Source organism: Tursiops truncatus, chromosome 9, assembly GCF_011762595.2.
Source record: "Tursiops truncatus isolate mTurTru1 chromosome 9, mTurTru1.mat.Y, whole genome shotgun sequence".
In the NCBI taxonomy this organism is placed as follows: Eukaryota; Metazoa; Chordata; class Mammalia; order Artiodactyla; family Delphinidae; genus Tursiops; species Tursiops truncatus.
The window spans coordinates 47,082,595-47,103,322 of NC_047042.1; the positions used below are offsets into that span (position 1 = coordinate 47,082,595).

A 20,728-nucleotide genomic window follows, 5' to 3' on the forward strand; every position below is an offset into this window, starting at 1 on the left:
GCAATGAAGACCCAACACAGCCAAAAAAAAAAAAAAAGTTAACCATGTGCCTGGCATTGTACTAAACATGCTCATTTTATTTACTTTCCCATCAACTCTACAATGAGGTAATTACTGCCCCTAGTTGCAAAGAGAGAAATTGTCTCAGAGGGAGTGGGTGGCAGAGAGGAATTCTAATCCAGTGTGGATGACTTGGTTTGTTAGTCTGTGTGGCCAGCAACTCGGCTACATGATCTCCAGAAGCAACTCTTGTGCTTTTCCAAAAGAGAGTATCTTGAGACCTCACTGGTAGAGTTGTCTGATTGTGCAGCAATACGTGGGATGCTAGGAACCCAGACTGGGTGATCAGTCCCCCTCTCTGGCATTGCCAGGGCAGACAGACCAGAATTATGCAGGTCTTGTTTTAGAAATTTTCTCATTACCTCTCTGGTAGTTTTTGCTTCTAGCTTGACCCTGATCTCTAACCTGTAATCTATTGTTAAAAAGAAAACAAATTCTTCCATAATTGTGGCTTTCAGACTGGGCACAAAAAAATCAAAGAATTAGAGAGTGAGAAAGAAGTACAAATTGTCCGTTTCTGGATGACTTATGTGTCACTTTCATGCATCCAAAGCAAAGTTACAGAAGACACTGGTCTCATCAGTGGTTGACAGTCCCTAGGAATACACTAGCATGGCCTCTGCATGGCTCACACTGAGATCCTGGCCAAGCAGAGGCAAAAAATACACTCAAAAATGAGGAAGAGGGCTTCCCTGGTGGCGCAGTGGTTGAGAGTCCGCCTGCCGATGCAGGGGACACGGGTTCGTGCCCCGGTCCAGGAAGATCCCACATGCCACGGAGCGGCTGGGCCTGTGAGCCATGGCCGCTGAGCCTGCACGTCCAGAGCCTGTGCTCTGCAACGGGAGAGGCCACAACAGTGAGAGGCCCGCGTACCGCAAAAAAGAAAAAAAAAAAAATGAGGAAGAGAGATAAGAAGGGAAGGGAGAAAGAGAGAAAGGGAAGTAGGACAGAAAGAAATGAAATCAAATGAATGGAATTACTAATGAAACTGTCCGTTTCCTTGCTACACAGAGAGAAACTAAATGCAATTTTATTTTTCTTCCAGATTATGTAAACACAGGATAGAAACTGTGGTTCTAAGACCTCTTCCTGATTCCCAGATCTCTCTCCTATGAAGGGCAGAGTAGGTTTGTTTGAAACTGTAACCAGGAGATTAATGAAAGTTGCCACAGACCTTTTTGTCTTCCTTAAGCTTTCCGGTTTAGTTTTCTTCAGAGCTGCATTTTTTTTAAATTTTACTTTTTAAAAATTGAAGTACAGTTGATTTATAATGTTGTGTTAGTTTCTGGTACAGAGGAAAGTGATTCAGTTATTCATATAAATATATTCTTTTTCAGATTCTTTTACATTATAGTTTATTGCAAGATATTGAATATAGTTCCCTGTGCTATACAGTAGGACCTTGTTGTTTATATATTTTATATATAGTAGTGTGTATCTGCTAATTCCAAACTCCTGATTTATCCCTCCTTACCTTTCCACTTTAGTAACCATAAGTTCGTTTTCTATGTCTGTGAGTCCATTTCTGTTTTGTAAATATGTTCATTTGTAGCATTTTTTAAGATTCCACATATAAGTGATATCATGTGGTATTTGTCTTTTTCTGTCTGATTTACTTCACTTAGTATGGTAATCTCTAGGTCCATCCATGTTGCTGCAAACGGCATTATTTCATTCTTTTTCATGGCTGAGTAGTATTCCAGTGTGTGTGTGTGTGTGTGTGTGTGTGTGTGTGTGTGTGTGTGTGTGTGTGTGTGTGTGTGTGTGTGTGTGTGTACCACATCTTCTTTATCCATTCGTCTGTTGAAGGACACCTAGGTTGCTTCCATATCTTGGCTACTGTAAATAGTGCTGCTCTGAACATTGGTGTGCATGTATCTTTTCAAAATAGAGTTTTCTCTGGATATATGCCCAGGAGTAGGATTGTTGGATAGTATGTTAACTCCATTTTTAGTTTTTTAAGGAAACTCCACACTGTTCTCCATAGTGGCTGCACCAATTTACATTCCCACCAACAGTGTAGGAGGGTTCCCTTTTCTCCACATCCGCTCCAGCATTTATTATTTGTAGTCTTTTTGATGATGGCCATTCTGACTGGTGTGAAGTGATACCTCATCATAGCTTTGATTTGCATTTCTCTAATAATTAGCGACCCTGAGCATCTTTTCATGTGCCTGCTGGCCATCTGTATGTCTTCTTTGGAGAAATGTCTATTTAGGTCTTCTGTCCATTTTTTGATTTTTTTTTTTTTGATATCGAGCTGTTTGTATATTTTAGAAACTAATCCCTTGTTGGTTGCATCATTTATAAATATTTTCTCCCAGTCTGTACGTTGTCTTTTTGTTTTGTTTATGGTTTCCTTTGCTGTACAAAAGTTTATAAGTTTGATTAGGTCCCATTTGTTTATTTTTGCTTTTATTTCTTTCATTTTGTGAGACTGACCTAAGAACACATTGCTACAATTTACGTCAGAGAATATTTTGCCTATGTTCTCCCCTATAAGTTTTATGGTGTCATGTCTTGTATTTAAGTCTTCAAGTCATTTTGAATTTATTTTTAGAATTGAGAGCTGCTGGTAGTTCCACTGCTCTGATTCATGGCAGGGAGAAAACTCTCCTACACTGCCTCCTTCAGGCCAAACTGCCAAGAGCCAAGGACCGTTAACGAAGTCAGCCTGGAACAGTTTGCCTCAGAGAGTTGGTACCACAGGAAAAAATCATTGCAGTTAAAATGCAATAAAAAGCCCGTGGTCCGTGCCATGCATGTCTTAGAAACTCTATATGTCCTCAGATGTATTCCACACAATGTGTCCCACCCAGAAGATGCATGTACCATCTGAGCATTTATTAAGGTTCAACTATACACAAGACACTTTAGATGCTTTACATGCATCATTTCATTTAGTTCCCAAATCAGGTAGTTAATCACTTCTATCCAAATACAGAAATTGACACGTAGGTTAAGAAACTGGCCCAAGTTCACACAGTTATTAAGTGGCACAATCAAGATTAAAACCCAACTACTGAATTCCAAAACTCAGATTATCCCCCCCTGTGTCACACTGTATTGCTAATGCACAGGAGCAAAACTTTGCAGTTTCTTTGTATGTATCTTTATCACAGAACCAGCCAAAGTTACTCAGAAACAACGCTGCTGCCTAAGCTTTTCTCTGATGGATCATCCTAAGAAGAGGCCTTTCATTGTCCCTCTGACTTCAGCAATCCTGGGAGCTCTGGGGCTCCTGAAGGACTGTAATTATGTCAATGCTTCTGTAAACAATTTATCACTTGAACACTGCTGTGGCGAGAATTATAAATGGCGCTTGAACTCCAAATGTTGCCTCTGTCCCTTCATCCTCTTTTGCCCTGGAAGAAAGGTTTCCTCTTTTTTCTTTCATGCAATTAAAAAAATTCTTTAGCTTTTTGATATTAAAAAATGCAAGGCTATCATTCCTTTTTGCTCAAGTAAATTATTCCATTTGATTGGAATGTTTTACATGGTAAGAAAAGGGATTATTCATCTTTTGTTTAGATTTTTTTCACATCTAAATCTTCAGAATTGTATATATATATTTTGCCATGGAAGGAGAGTTGAGGTTAATGGTAAAGGCAGTTATCTGCATTAAGCCTCATAAGATGCTCTGAAAATCATATCATATAAATGTTATGTAGTTTTATCATAATTATTATTACTATAAAAGTTATAGGGTTGCAAAAGAACAATTATGGTAATAATAATACTCCATTGGTTTCCCATGCTGCTTCCCCATGGCTCAAGATGTTTCATAATTTGATCCCACCCAGTCCTGCCAACCTTATTCTCTACTCTCTACAACAAATGTTCATCTTCTACTTGTGTCCAACTTGTCTACTCGGTGACAGTGAATGCTCATTGTATGTTATAGCGTTAACCCTTCACTGAGGCTACTCACCTTAAACTCCACCCCTTCCGCTGTGCTACTTTTACTCAAATTATTACCCAACCCCACCCTTCTTCAGTTCACAGCTCAAGTCCACCTGCCTGACCACTGGTCCACAGTGACCCCTCTCTTCCCTCAACACTGACAGCACTTACTATGACCACCAACTGAGCTCTCACTGACTTATCACAGTCTTATATGTGTTTGTGCATTTGTCAAGAGCCCTATAGGAAATAAACTGCGTACTCAGTAGGGGTGATTGAAGAGAATTTCACCAAGGAATATTTATAGAAATGTAGATAGCAAGGAATGATGAAGCACCTGGGACAGAGGCAAGAAGAGGAAGCCTTGACTACCCTAGGTCTGAAGGAAAAAAGTGGAGAATGGTAGCTTAGGAGAAGGGCTCATAACAGGAGCTGTGGCCTTGAGAAAGGAATTCAGCCACCATCAAGAGAAGGCTCAGCAGGGAAGGAGCCTGGAAGTGTCCCCATCTCTGTCTCTTCCTGCTCTTCAGTCTCTGGCTGGTTTTCCCACTGAACCCACCAAGAAGCCAGGGGAAAGGAGTTCGGCTCATGCAGCCCCTGAAAGTCATCCTGCCAGGACCCTGAACAGGGGAGAGAGAGAGTTTGTATTTTGAAAGGCAGCTATGGGTTTTTGTCTTTCTTCCTGAATTAAATTGATTATAATCTCCATTGGTTCCCACCTCTTCTCAATTAAACAGGGTCAGGTTCCCTGAAATCTGATATGGGGCAGTGAATAAACGTCTTCCCTTGTGACTCTGGGCAATGTCTGGGCTCCTGGACCTTAGGAAGACCCCTGGTACCTAACTTCTACTTCAAAATCACCTTAAACGCCCCACGATGATAGTTCTGTTTTGTCAATTCTTCTGTGCTTGATTAAGCACTAAGAACGAATCCCCTGGTGTCTTTAATTTAAAAAGTACAAGGTAGCATCATTATTACATTTCCTTGGCTGGATTAGCATATATTTGCATAGTTGTTATACAATATCATTGAGGCATACCTCTATCTGAGAAAACCAATTACTAAAGAAGAAATTTCAGCACACCTAATCTACTTAGTGTCACTAAAATTTAAAAGAAAGAAAGAAAAAGGAAAAAATAAGAAAAGAAAAAATAATCAACTGCCTCTTGAAGGATGTTTTTGCATAGTTCATGCATTGATTCTCATCAGTGACAAGTGTGACCAAACATAGGAAGAAGGCAATTTATCAATGAAATATAAATTTTGAAAATCATTTCCAATCAACTATTTGATGGCAGGCTGACAGAAAAATAGCTCAGTTAGATAGCATCTAATTTTAAAAACCCACTGTATACCTTTTTTTTTTAACATCTTTATTGGAGTATGACTGCTTTACAATGTTGTGTTAGTTTCTGCTGTATAACAAAGTGAATCAGCTATACGTATACATATATCCCCATATCCCCTCCCTCTTGTGTCTCCCTCCCACCCTCCCTAACCCACCCCTCTAGGTGGTCACAAAGCACCAAACTGATCTCCCTGTGCTATGCAGCTGCTTCCCACTAGCTATCTATTTTACATTTCATAGTGTATATATGTCCACGCCACTCTCTCACTTCGTCCCAGCTTACCCTTCCTCCTCCCTGTGTCCTCAAGTCCATTCTCTACGTCTGCGTCTTTATTCCTGTCTTGCCCCTAGGTTCTTCAGAACCATTTTTTTTTTTTTAGATTCCATATATATGTGTTAGCATACGGTATTTGTTTTTCTCTTTCTGACTTACTTCACTCTGTATGACAGACTCTAGGTCCATCCACCTCACTACAAATAACTCAATTTCGTTTCTTTTTATGGCTGAGTAATATTCCATTGTATATATGTGCCACATCTTCTTTATCCATTCCTCTGTCGATGGACAGTTAGGTTGCTTCCATGTCCTGGCTATTGTAAATAGAGCTGCAATGAACATTTTGGTACATGACTCTTTTTGAATTATGGTTTTCTCAGGGTGTATGCCCAGTAGTGGGATTGCTGGGTCATATGGTAGTTCTATTTGTAGTTTTTTAAGGAACCTCCACACTGCTCTCCATAGTAGCTGTATCAATTTACATTCTCAGCAACAGTGCAAGAGGGTTCCCTTCTCTCCACATCCTCTCCAGCATTTATTGTTTCTAGATTTTTTTGATGATGGCCATTCTGACAGGTGTGAGGTGATACCTCATTGTAGTTTTGATTTGCATTTCTCTAATGATTAGTGATGTTGAGCATCCTTTCATGTGTTTGTTGGCAATCTATATATCTTCTTTGGAGAAATGTCTATTTAGCTCTTCTGCCCATTTTTGGGTTGGGTTGTTTGTGTTTTTGATATTGAGCTGCATGAGCTGCTTGTAAATTTTGGAGATTAATCCTTTGTCAGTTGCTTCGTTTGCAAATATTTTCTCCCATTCTGAAGGTTGTCTTTTCGTCCTGTTTATGGTTTCCTTTGCTGTGCAAAAGCTTTTACGTTTCATTAGGTCCCATTTGTTTATTTTTGTTTTTATTTCCATTTCTCTAGGAGGTGGGTCAGAAAGGATCTTGCTGTAACTTATGTCAAAGAGTGTTCTTCCTGTGTTTTCCACTGTATACCTTTTACTCTTACTACATAGTAAAAAACAAACAAGCGAACAAAAACGTTGAGCTACTACAAGTGAATCTTGCAGTGAACTGGTACCAACACTCCCCTCTTCCTTCCACATTTCGCACAGAACCACACACATATTAGTACTGAATAAATTCTTGAAAGTGAAAGAATAATTAAATGAAATCCACCAATCCTCCCTGTTCATTCATTCTGATATGCAGTAACCCTCACTGCTGGGAATCTCATTGCCAATCTATACTCCTCCTGCTACAAAGTTAACCTTCACCTACTCTTCCCTCCATGAAGATGGAAACAGCTGATCAACCCTCTTTATCCACAGGATACATTTTCAAGTGACTCCACAGCCTTCATTAAATAGTAAAAGGAGTGATTGCATCCTTGATAAACCCACTTACAAAAGGGCAAAGTTTCACAAATTAATCAATTTGCCTCTTTGCTAATCCTCCACATCAATGTTATTTCCGTCTCCATCCTCCACCTCAAAAAAGCCCAGGAAGGTCAGGGACCTGGTTTGCCTTGTTCCCCCTTTGATTCCCAGCAGCCAACAAAGCGCCTGGCACATAGAAGAAGCTCCAAAAGTATTTCCCAAAGTGAACAGAAATCTACCACGCATCACCTTTAGCTGTAGCTTCACTCTAAGAAAATATTACTCACTGGTAGAAAGCTCTCCCTAAATAATAACGATTATGACAATAACAAAGACAATAATAATATTAAAAAGCTAACTGAATGTCATGCTCTGTTCTGTGTGCTTTAATGTACTAACAATTTAACCCTCTGATGGGGCTCCAGACACACTGTTCCCATAGACAGCACCTTGGCGCAGTGTCTAATTTAAGCTGAAGGAGTTTAAGAAAACAGCAGAAGCAAGAAGATCACTCTGACAATCCCCTCCCCTTCTTCCCTGAAACAAATCATAAAACCCTCCTGTGGGAGGTGCCCTCCCTAAATCTGGAGGAAAGGAGCATCCTTATCTTCTAAGACAAACGGACACCAAGAGGAATCCTAACGAACAGGTCCGGGTTTCCCCCAGTTTACCACACTGATCTCATACTCCTTAACCTATCATATTGCTACACAACTGTCCACTCATCATCAAACCTCGCATAAAAATACTCAAGTCTGTTTCTTCAGGGTCTTCATTTCCTTATGAAGGCTCCTATGTCATGTGAAACTTATATTAAGTAAATTTGTATGCTTCCCTCCTGTTAATCTGTCTTTGACCCAGCCAAGGACCCTAAAAGAGTCAGGCAAAACTTTTTCCTCCCCTGCACCTCAAAACAATCATATAAAAGTTTTATGAAGTAGGTACCATTATCATTCCCAAAATGAGGAAATTGAGGCATGCAGCAAGCATGTCATTTTCTCTAGATAATGGGTCAAATAAGGATGAGAGTCAGGATATAAACCCGGATAGACAGGCATCGGAGCCAAAATTCTTAACATCTAACTGTAGTGAATCTGTTTATACTCCAAAGGAAGTGACAATGAATTCCTTCCATAGATTAGCTATGGTGTCTGTGTTTCAAAGAAAATAAGTGAATAACTGGATTTTTCAAAAAAGTTTTGAAAGTGTGCCGTTCAAAACTTCAAGAGTTCTTCATAAACAATCAGATATGTAACAAAAACATAAGGCTCAGCTGATTTTTCCAACATTGATGATCCACTGCAAATGGTTTGTTACTTTTCTCATCCTTACAATCAGCTTTTTACTGCTGTGTTTTTTATTAGAAGCCGCTGGGTTCAGGATGGAAGGACAAAGTGACAATGTAACACTAGGTGATTAAAAAATAGAACTCAAGTGTATCTACCTCCTGAAAAGGGAGAAAACTGGATGGGTGATCTTTCCCTCATATCAAAGATTCTTCTTCCCATGTAATCTACAGTCATTAAAGTGACTATTTACAAAAAGTAACAACGGTATCATCAGGATATAATTTCCTCTGTTTCTCCTGCCCATGGTTGATTGAATGGTGAGAATGAAAAGAAATTAGAAACCCAGGAGGACAGAGATAGTGACAGATGGAAGAGTATGATTCAGTACAATTTATTATTATTAAAATACTCTTGTTCCTATAGCAATAGCCTGTGTTTTATTTGTGTTTACCCTTTACTTTCCTTTGAAAGTATTATTTATTTACAGGCACATTTCCTCATTCTCTTTTTCTTTCCCAATGTTGAATAAAGCAATGGATCATGTAGAGTTCTTCAGTCTAACTGCTGAAAAGTCAGCTAGGAAAAAGTCTTATCGGCAAATAACTCACAAAGATGAAAGGAAAGAGAAGAGCTTTATTTAAGTCCTCTAAATGAAAGTTCAAAGATGAGGAGAAATAACTTTAAATCCACAAATAAACCATTCAAAGCAAGTAGTCCTGTATCATATGCTAGATTAGCAGAGAATGTTTAAGCACAGCAGGCCAACTGAGATATGTTACTTCCCCATGCAAGGAACATCCTCTCCCAGCACCTCTGACTGGCATTCTAGAATGTGTTCTAACACCACTTGCTGTAAGCAAACTGTTTTTTGAAGGATCATATTTTATATGAATGGTTCATACAAATACAGTATTCTATTCCATAATACAGATCTTATTTTAGTATAAAATATTTCTCCCAAAATATCTGAGTAGAACTGATACTTCAGAAAGATTATTGTATCCACTTATGATTTTTCCTACATGGCACCAGGAATATGCAAATCCCAGTATGTGAAGCAGAGTCTACGTGTCAGGCTAGTGGAATATTTGACATCATCTCTACTGCAAACTCAAGCATCTAAGGTTAAACAAGATGGAGAACCACACACACACCACAAAAACAACAACAACAACCACCAAAAAAAAAACCCCTGCTCATAACTGGCAAATAGATTTGTTTGTGCTTAATTACTTCTGCTGTAACCTCTAAAAGGCAATGCTAAGAGTCAATGAGCTTATCTAAAAGTGATTAGCAAGAACAAAAAGTGAAGCGAAGTTGGCCTCATAAACCATGAGGTCCAGAGGTTAATCATCTACGTTTCTCTTTCTGCAAACTGCTAACAAACCTGATTAACACACTAGTCTTTCCAAGTTTCTCAAACTTTTACCATTTTCACAAAGTCTTTCCATGTGCTTTCTGCAGCTGGCCATCACCAGCAAAGTGCCCCTTATCTTCTAGCCAAAATGCTCTGAAATGTCAGTCTGTTACATAAAAAGACAAAAGTAATCAACCTAAGTCTTTCCCTTCGCACGTTTCCTTGCACACATTTTCCTAAACTTCCTTGTCACACACACATGGGAGCCACTGAGTGTGCAATTTTTCCCCAGGGAGTCTGGGAAAGCACTACGCACGAAATCATTCTAAAATAAAAATAAGTACATGTGCCTAGAAACTTAAAGTGAATACATTTACATTTACATTCATAGCAGCCGGAGATCTCTCTACTACACACAATCCCTTCACTCTTTATCATCATGCTTCAAAGAAAACCGCACTTCATGTCAGAAACACGACTTTGAAAGGCAAGCATTAAGAATGAATCTGCACCTCTACTCTTGCCTCTGACATCTGACACTGCAGTTCCCTGCTTATATGTCCGGATCCTCTGCGAAATGGTGAGATCCTGGAGGGCAGGAGTCCTCGCTTCGGACTCATCTTTGCATCTCCAGTCTTTGGTTCAATGAGAGCGTTCAAATGTCCATTTTGACTTTCAAGTGGACTGATCTTTGTTTTTCATTTCTAATTTGACTCAAAGATTTCTTTGTTTTGAGTATGCTTGTGCTTTCTTCACTAAAAGTAAGTTGAGGAGTTTAGTATATGGAAAGGAGTTTGCAAAACTAGCCATAGTAATTTCTGCTAAGTGGGAGTGGGTGGAGGACACCAAGATTAAGAGGCCCATCCTAATGCCTAGCATTTTGCCAACTGAACGGTAATGTAAACTTATTACTGATAAGGGAGAGGATGAAATTGGTTGTAAGAAAACCTGGGTCCCATTTCAAATGAGATAACATATGAAAAATCTTATAAAATTATAGCAGGCGCCAAGTAAGAGCACTATACATATTAATTATTATTGTTATGTCAGGACCTTCTGGATACGCTCTTGTTTTTGAGACTACCTTAACTTTACCTCGTTTATTTCCCCTCACCGTGATATTCTAGGATTAATGACATAGTGTTTGTAAAGTGTTTTTAAATCCCTGAAGTGTTATAATCAACCCAAGTACCATTTTATTTATGCAAACTGTGTCTACTCAGCGAGTCCACTTAAACATCTAGGATTGGGATCTTCTGTCTCATAAGGCTTAATAAATGATTCCCTCTGGCTCTAAAAGCAAGTACTTTTTCAATGACAATGGGAGGGAAAGCAAAGGAATTACTCTGTGACATCTGCTGTGCAACGTTCTTCGAATGGCACATCTTGATAAATGCATGAGAGTCCTTGGAGAGTTACTGCACACAGTGAAGAGAGAGTGGTAAAAATCCCAGTATCTCTGAAAAGGAAGGCAGCACATGTTAAAGTCAGAAAAGCCTCAGAGTTTACGTCAATAGAAATCAATAGTGATGTGTTTAGTCCCTACTTTCCACGGTCTCTGATGGGGAGGCAAAATTAAACATGAATAATGAAGCTAAGGCAGGTTAAGTAACTTTTTAAAGCTAAGATAGCTAATAAGTAGCAGAATAAGACTGCACCTAAGCCATTAGCCTCTAGGCCCAGTGAGCTTTGTACTCTGTGCCCAACGTCTCTCCCGTGCTGGGGCCAGCCTGTGACAGCTAAAACCAAGAACATGAGGCTAGGTGGAAGGGCTGGTTCACAAAGGCAGCAAAAGTCCACACGCAGCATGAGGACTCAGCTTTGCCAACGGCTTTCTGCATGACTCATCACAAAGTTGTTGATACTCTGTTACCTGCCTATTACAGACTTCAGGTTATTTAAAAGTGAATGAAATAATCTATATAATTAATTAATCTATATAATTATTAATATTAATTAATCTATATAAATAATAGAGCAATTTTTTAAAGTGAGTGACATAATCTACACAATTTAAACTTCTGATAAAAATGCTATATGAACAATCCCAAATATTCTTCTTCTTATTATTATTAAATTCATCTAAATTGACGGGAAGAAAGTAAAACTGTCACCTTTATATAACTGTTCAACTTGCCCTTAGATGGAGAAACTCCCAAGATGCTCCTAAGCACTACCTACTTATTTATTTATTTATTTATTCTCACACCTGCATTTTATAACCCTTTGTCTTGTTGTATTTGTGTAGCATCCTCAAATTCTTAAAAGCATTCTCAAAACCCATTTTTTGAATTAGAATTTCCTGCACTTCCATTGCACTATGGAAGTACTTTAGAGCAAAACCCACAGGAAGTGAATTGATGCTTTACCTCCAAGTCATCATCAGGGATAGCTCTTTTCCACTTTACGTTCCACCTGATATGTTCATAGGCATTGACGACAACTTCGATTGCTTTGGGACAAGAATGGCAAGCCTGTATCACCTGCAGAGACACCATAGAGTTTCATCTGTTCAATGCACATATATGATTCATCTTTTCCACGCACAGAGACATCAAGACTTCATGGACCGATAAGCCTCTTTGGAGCCCTGAAATGCTTTTGAGAAGTCTCATGCCTTTGAGTATTCAAACACACTGTCAGCCCCCATGGTGGATGGGAGGATTAATAACATAAGACTAATTTCCTTCATCATCCAGGAGCAAGTGAAAAAGAGGTGCTAACAAAGAGGGTGGGGGCCTGACGAAATGCATCCCCTGCTCGTAAAAGCAATTTTGAGAGAGGCCCGTCTCAAAATACACTTCCAGCTGTCTGGGAAATTCTCCTAGTTCTACAGAAAATTTTATTAGCAAAAAGCTGAATGTTAGTAATCCAAGAACTCAAGCCTACTGGTGACTATGAGGTAAAACAAACTATAGAGTAACATGAAAGTTAACCAAAGCTGTCTTCCCAGTGCAGTGCTTGAAGAGGACTAATGTCACGTACCAAATCACCCTCACTGGTATTTTAACCTTCATCAGCAATAAAAGATCACATGAAGATTAGTTATTTCATTAGCACACTCTGTTCAACAGTTCATTGACTAACCAAATAAAACTGGAAAGCCGAGTCGAGGTGGCCAGCATTTCCATCAGGAGGCAGGAAGATTTAGCTTTAGGTTTTAGACTAAACTGGATATTTAGCCAACCTTTGATGTTACCATGAAATCCGGACATATCTGATTAATCAATCATGCAGCCTTTATTAAGTGACAATGGAGGGATATATGAGACATACCCCAAAGTAAAACACACTGGTTTCTGGTGAGAGGCTTACTGTAAGAATGAGAAGCAAAAACACGTAAATGAAAGAAGAGAAGATCAATGGAGATGTATGGTTGGTTCACATACATAAGTGTTAGATTATAGTGTTTGAAAAAGAGGAATTATAGAAACTCCAAGAGAGAGAGCTGAGTGAATTGCGCTAACCAGGAATGATTTCTTGGAGGAGATGAGTTCAGCTGTAGATCCTAAATGGTAGAAAGGTGCGTGCGTGTGTGTGTGTGTGTTATGTGCCTGCCTGCATACACTTACAGGCCTGTCTACATGTGCAGCATCAGCAAATGTAACAGTTGTGTTAAAAGAGAGGTACTTCAAAGGGTAAAACAAAAACACAGCTTCATTATCGCTTTCTCCTGCTCACACAAACCCACTGCCTGGAACCCTTCTCCACTCCTGGCATGATACCTCAGGCAGGACTCACACCTGTTTCTACTTAATTTTTCTTCTTTCTTTTTCTTTTCTTTTTTGCTGTACGCGGGCCTCTCACTGTTGTGGCCTCTCCCGTTGTGGAGCCCAGGCTCCGGCCATGGCTCACGGGCCCAGCCGCTCTGCGGCATGTGGGATCTTCCCGGACCGGGGCACGAACCCGTGTCCCCTGCATCGGCAGGCGGACTCTCAACCACTGCGCCACCAAGGAAGCCCTCTACTTAATTTTTAATAATAAAAAGTACTCCAGTCACTCTAGATAGGAGAAAAATGTCATTTCAGTAATAAAAATGTCTATTTTAGTTGAATAATTGAAACTCCAAATTTTATTTAAAAGTTTCTCCTCTCCCATAGCCTAGGCTTGTTTCAAGCTGCAGTTGGAAAGGAGGTATTTGTGGGTGTGGTATAATAAGAAATACATGTTTGGTCTTTGCCTCTGGTTCTTGACAAAGAGCTCCTTTCCACCATTTCAATTATGCTAATGAAGTGAGTCTTAATGGGGCTCCTAGAGAGCTTCATTAGGTGGACTGGTTACTGGAAAGACAAATCCTTCATTAGAGGATTGGAACGTTTACACACCTTGTCTCCTACCTCCAGGGAAAGAGTTTGAACTCAAACTCCAACATCCAGGGTGGTCTAGCATTGCATTTTTCAATGTGAGGTGGTAAGTACCCAATGTCTTGGGACTTCAGGCAAAACTGAGACAGAAGGATGAGTATTTTAATACCCAGTTGTGTGTATGTGTGTGTGTGTACCAAGGTCACCTGAATGAAGGGCCCATGTCAGGAAAGAACTAAAGTTAAGAGCAGGTAAGATGGAGTCAGCTGACAGTACACCTGGAAGGCCAGTCTGAAGAGCTTGGGATTGACTTAATAGGCAATAGGAAGCTATTATGTATTCTTAATAAGAAAGGGTTATATTCAATCAATTCATTCCATTGGGAAACCTTTATTGAGCACTGTGTTTAGCACTGTGACAGTAATTCTGAGTTTATGCCCTGCTTCTGTCTTCAAGGAACTTACAACCCAGTTGAAGATAAAAGACATAGGTATTTCAGAGTTCAGAGCAATATAATTCAGTAAATAATAAGTGGCTAACTTAAAGATCATCAGTGTCCATTGAGTACCATGAGCAAAGGCACAAAGGGAAAAACAAGGATATCAAGGGCAGGGAGCCCTGAGGAGGCTGAATGGGAGTGCACCAAACGGCTTCTCAGCTAGCTTCACCATTAGTCACGAGAACCGAAGCTGTGAGAAAGAATAAGTAGGGTTTAATGACTAATCAGATATAGGGAGTAAAGACTGCAACTCTGAAGCCTAAGATCAAGTACAAATAGGGGTACCACCGATGGAAATGAGGAAATAGGAAGGGCATACTAATTTGAGGATGGTCAGATAATGAGCAGGAGGATATTTCCTATGTTATGTCCTAATGTCAGTTAAAAATGTGCATGATGGATGCTCTAATGAGAAGGTCAAGATGGAGAGGGAGATCTGTGCATCATCAAGGAATGTGCTGGTTAGGTCAATCATACGCTAAATGGATATAAACGGAAAAGGTAGAGAACCATGGTCTGAAGCTTGATGCATCCTAATAGGCAGGAGAGAGGATGAAGGAAAAAAATTACAGCTACCATTTTTTGAGGACCTATCATGTGCCAGGGCCTGCGTTAAATCTTTGCATGTTTAGCTTGCTAAATCTTCAGACAACCTATGAGGTTAGTCGTATAATTATCTCCACTTCACAGATTTAAAATCAAAGGGTGAGAGAATTTAAACAAGGGTATTTAGCTAGTAAATGACAGAGATAGGATTCAAACTCAGGTCTGTGTGACTCCAAAAGTCAAAAACATGTTGAATAAAAATGGTGAGGGGCTTTCCTGGTGGCGCAGTGGTTAAGAAGCCACCTGCCAATGCAGGGGACACGGGTTCGAGCCCTGGTCCGGGAAGATCCCACATGCTGTGGAGCAACTAAGCCCATGCGCTACAACTACTGAGCCTGTGCTCTAGAGCCCACCAGCCACAACTACTGAAGCCCGTGTGCCTAGCGCCCATGCTCCGCAACAAGAGAAGCCACCACAATGAGAAGCCCGCGCACCGCAACAAAGAGTAGCCCCCGCTCGCCACAGCTAGAGAAAGCCCACTCACAGCAATGAAGACCCAACACAGCCAAAAATAAATAAATAAAATAAAATAAAATAAAATAAAATAAAATGGTGAGAGTGGGCATCCTTCTCTTGTTCCTGATCTTATAGGAAATGCTTTCAGCTTTTCACTGTTGAGTATGATATTAGCTGTGGGTTTGCTGTATATGGCCTTTATTATGTTGTGGTATGTTCCCGCTATGCCCTCTTTCTGGAGAGTTTTTACCACAAATGGATGTTGAATTTTATCAAAGGCTTTTCCTGCATCTATTGAGGTGATCATATGGCCTGGCCTCAGGAGGCATGGCCTCACCTGAGGACTGTGCCAGCCCCAACAAATAGAGCAACCAGAAGGGGCTCTACCGAATAGAGGTTTGAGTCAATGGTGTACTAGAAAATGTTCAACAACAGGCATTTTGTAAAAAAAAAAAAAAAAAAAGACTATGTATATATGTTTATAAGTATATTATAAGTTTTGCTAATATAAAGAATGTGAAGCCCTCAATTTACAAATAATAAAATACCCAATATAATTTATTTTCTATTCCATATAGCCAGTTGGTACTCTAAGAATGCTATCACTGATTTTTATATCAATTTTGTATAGATATGAGTTGTATTCATAGCCAACCTGTGTCTGCAATTGAAGCGTGCATGTAGTTCCTATGTTTACATTGGTTGACATTTTTATTACATTAAGGAGTAACTGTTTCACAAATGTGAAACAATGAAGACATATATTGGAAACTCACTCACTCATCAATGACATAAGTCACTTCTATGTGGAAGCGCTTAATAGTTTTTTGAATATTGGAAGCATATTTCTCAATTTTTTGTACTATTCACAATGTAATAGCTACAGACACCACACACTACAAATTTTTAAGTTTAATCTACATTAGTAACATTTTCTCCATCAATTTCTGAAGTCTAGACATCAACAAAGCAATAAGTTAAGGTCTGATTGGTAGCATTTGCTGATTTCTGTGGTGTAAACAATTGCATCATGGCCTATTTGAGGTCCCTGAATGTATGGTGGGGAAGATATGTATAGTAACATCATTATATAGTGTTTCCACCATATAGATCCAATATATGCAAATAATATCAGGAGCATAGATATGTAGAGTAAAATAATTGGCAGGTAGTGTGTTTTGAATATTTATTACCTTTGTTTTTAGTATACTTTGTTGTAGGTCTTTTTTTTTTTTTTTTTTTTGTGGTACTCGGGCCTCTCACTGTTGTGGCCTCTCCCATTGCGGAGCACAGGCTCCGGACACGCAGGCTCAGTGGCCATGGCTCACAGGCCCAGCCGCTCTGCGGCATGTGGGATCTTCCCGGACCAGGGCATGAACCCGCGTCCCCTGCATCGGCAGGCAGACTCTCAACCACTGCGCCACCAGGGAAGCCCTATGTTGTAGGTTTATACGACTTAATTTTTAAAAATCGTTGCATTTAACAATGCAAAATTCCTGATAATTTAACAATCAGCTCTCGTGAGCTACTGTGAGCCAAACTCTAGCACACAACTCCTTTTAATTGTCCCCGAATTTAAAAAGTGCAGTCATAAGCCATTGCAGACTAAATGTGTATATTGAAGCTCCAAACCAGTGAAGGCATCAGAACCATCCTGCCCAGTGGCTAGGTCCAAATGGGCACAACATAAATACTTGTTTAATGAGACGATCCATTCACATACATAGTCTGGGTACAGTGCACAAAGCTGACCTGCTGACAATGGCTTTTTCAGCCAGGTCTACTTAAATAAAGAGTAATTCCCTAAGGGGATAAGCAGGTGGGCTGGAGTTAGACATCCATTGCTGTGGGACCTCTGAAGAGTTAGAGTCAGCATTTCTGAGTATATGGAAAGTATGACTAGAAGGATTTCTCCATGGGTACAAGATGGTCAAGGTGGGCAGGTAATTTTTCCAGAGTCAGCATTTCTGAGTATATGGAAAGTATAACTAGAAGGATTTCTCCATGGGTACAAGATGGTCAAGGTGGGCAGGTAATTTTTCCAGAGTCAGCATTTCTGAGTATATGGAAAGTATAACTAGAAGGATTTCTCCATGGGTACAAGATGGTCAAGGTGGGCAGGTAATTTTTCCAGAACCTTGGTCTTGGGAAATTGAGGCAAATGGGGCTGCTCTTTTCTCTGCAGTTGGGATGAGGATGGCAGATATGTAGCTCTATGCAAAAGAGACAGACAAAACCTGAGGCTGACTAATCGCTTTGAACACTAGTTTATAAACTACCATAAGAGCATCATAGACTGTTAGAGTTGCAAAGGAGCCTAGGAATTATCTAATCCCCCTAACTTGGAGATGAGGAAATTGAAACCCAGAGAGGCACACAGTAAGAGAAAGCATGGTTTTAGGTCTTCATCTGAGTTTAGTGCTCTTTCAAATATATTCTGATGATCTTATTTTAATCCTTAAGTAAGGACCAGTGAAATGAATGGTTTAAAGACACAGATCCTATTGTACAGGTATTTAGAACAAGAAACACTCTTTACAAAGATATACAGATTGCCAACAAACACATGAAAGAATGCTCAACATCATTAATCATTAGAGAAATGCAAATCAAAACTACAATGAGATATCATCTCACACTGGTCAGAATGACCATCATCAAAAAATCTAGAAACAGGGGCTTCCCTGGTGGCACAGTGGTTGAGAGTCCACCTGTTGATGCAGGGGACGCAGGTTCGTGCCCCGGTCCGGGAAGATCCCACGTGCCGCAGAGCAGCTGGGCCCGTGAGCCATGGCCGCTGAGCCTGCGCGTCCGGAGCCTGTGCTCCGCAACGGGAGAGGCCACAACAGTGAGAGGCCCTTGTACCAAAAAAAAAAAAAAAAAAAAAAAAAAAATCTAGAAACAATAAATGCTGGAGAGGGTGTGGAGAAAAGGGAACACTCTTGCACTGTTGGTGGGAATATAAATTGATACAGCCACTGTGGAGAACAGTATGGAGGTTCCTTAAAAAACTACAAATAGAACTACCATATGACCCAGCAATCCCACTACTGGGCATATACCCTGAGAAAACCATAATTCAAAAAGAGTCATGTACCAAAATGTTCATTGCAGCTCTATTTACAATAGCCAGGACATGGAAGCAACCTAACTGTCCATCAGCAGATGAATGGATAAAGAAGATGTGGTACATATATACAATGGAATATTACTCAGCCATAAAAAGAAATGAAATTGGGCTTCCCTGGTGGCGCAGTGGTTGAGAGTCCGCCTGCCGATGCAGGGGACGCGGGTTCGTGCCCCGGTCTGGGAGGATCCCGCGTGCCGCAGAGCGGCTGGGCCCGTGAGCCATGGCCGCTGAGCCTGCGCGTCTGGAGCCTGTGCTCCGCAACGGGAGAGGCCACAGCAGTGAGAGGCCCGTGTACCGCAAAAAAATAAAATAAAATAAAATAAAATAAATAAATAAATAAATGAAATTGAGTTATTTCTAGTGAGATGGATGGACCTAGAGTCTGTCATACAGAGTGAAGTAAGTCAGAAAGAGAAAGACAAATACTGTATGCTAACACATATATATGGAATCTAAGAAGAAAAAAAAAAAGGTCATGAAGAACCTAGGGGTAAGACAGGAATAAAGACTCAGATCTACTAGAGCATGGACTTGAGGATATGGGGAGGGGGAAGGGTAAGCTGTGACAAAGTGAGAGAGTAGCATGGACATATATACACTACCAAACGTAAAATAGATAGCTAGTGGGAAGTAGCCGCATAGCACAAGGAGATCAGCTAAGTGGTTTGTGACCACCTAGAGGGGTGGGATAGGGAGGGTGGTAGGGAGGGAGACACAAGAGGGAAGAGATATGGGAACATATGTATATGTATAACTGATTCACTTTGTTATAAAGCAGAAACTAACACACCATTGTAAAGCAATTATACTCCAATAAAGATGTTAAAAAAATCCCACTCTTTACTATTATCATTATAGTAATTATAGGCTGGATTTTGTTGAAAGTTCGAAATAATTCCCTTTCTAATGCAAAGATGTTGCTAATTATATGAAAATAGCATCCATCAGACCTCTATACACATCCTTCTCTAAAGACCTCCAGATATATTCTTTCTAGAAGGATGAGCCATGTTGAAAAGTATGCTGGAAATCAGATGAGTAATCCAAAATGAAGATTTAAATTTAAGAGTTACCAGGACAGAGATGACAGCTGAAATTAATCCAAGGCCTGAATCAAGAATATACTTGTACTGGAATTTTGAAAACAGAGAGCATGGGAAAGTCAGAAGCTTGTAATGAGGCTCTGCACATGGTTTAAGTGTCCACTCAGAAAACTGACCTGTGCTCTGCATTAATTCCCGGGCTACACTCACTCTTCATGGAAACCACACTGGTTATGTTTAAAGACACATTGCCCACCTACCCAATGCAGGTAATCTGTCCCTAGGTATTCCTTACCTCCCCCTTCCTGCCAAAACCTTGTACACAGAGGAGGTGTGGCTAAAAGTTACTCTCCTCCTGTAACACATTATTTACTTCCCAACTAGGGTTTCCAGGTTTAGCAAATAATAATGTAGGTTACCAGGTAAATTCGAATTTCAGACAGACAACAAATAATTTTTAGTATAAATATGGCCCCAATATTGCATGGGACATATTTATACTAAAAATTACTTATTAGTGATGAATTTCAAATTTAATAGAGCATCCTGTATTTTGTTTGGCAACCCTATTCCCAGCCCCTATTCAGAAACAGCTCAAACCAAGTTATGTATACAGGAATATAATTCATTCATAGTTCAGGAGCCCAACTTCACACATCTGGTGCTTCAATTTGCACCTGGCACACTCCCATATATCACCTGGAGATAACCTTTCATTAGGATAAAAAAAATTGAGTAGTTCTTAACCTTCAGTCTTTAGATGCACAAAGTCCAAAGCTCCCACTGCCACATTAGGTTTTGCTGACACTGACTAGCAAATTTTCTGCTGACAGAAGACGGTTCTCACAGCAGGAAAGGCTCCTTTTAGCCTGACACTCCCAGCTCTCTTAACCGACACGCCTAGCTTCCAGAACGAAGACAGCTGATCGTGCCTTCTTCAGGCCTCAGCAATTATTTCACCAGGCAACAACAAAAAGAGACCCTTAAGAGAGAGCAAACTCTAAATAATCACTCTATGATGACTCCCAGGAACCTTGACCATCAATTGAGGAAGAACTGGTGGACTCAGAAGGCA

General features: G+C 40.1%; 1 protein-coding gene across 3 annotated transcripts in view; it reads right to left on the reverse strand.

Annotated features, from left to right (window-relative positions):
• Positions 1–8,871: 8,871 nt before the first annotated feature.
• The window catches only part of ASB4 (ankyrin repeat and SOCS box containing 4), a 122,022-nt gene continuing 110,165 nt past the window's right edge, over positions 8,872–20,728 (reverse strand). For all 3 annotated transcript variants that reach the window (XM_073809699.1, XM_073809698.1, XM_033863052.2), the window contains 2 exons: positions 11,985–12,098; positions 8,872–11,074 (listed from right to left, as the gene is read on the reverse strand). In XM_073809699.1, coding sequence (XP_073665800.1) covers positions 10,886–11,074; positions 11,985–12,098 — 303 coding nt within the window. In that variant the 3' untranslated portion in view covers positions 8,872–10,885. The remainder of the gene's footprint in view (positions 11,075–11,984; positions 12,099–20,728) is intronic.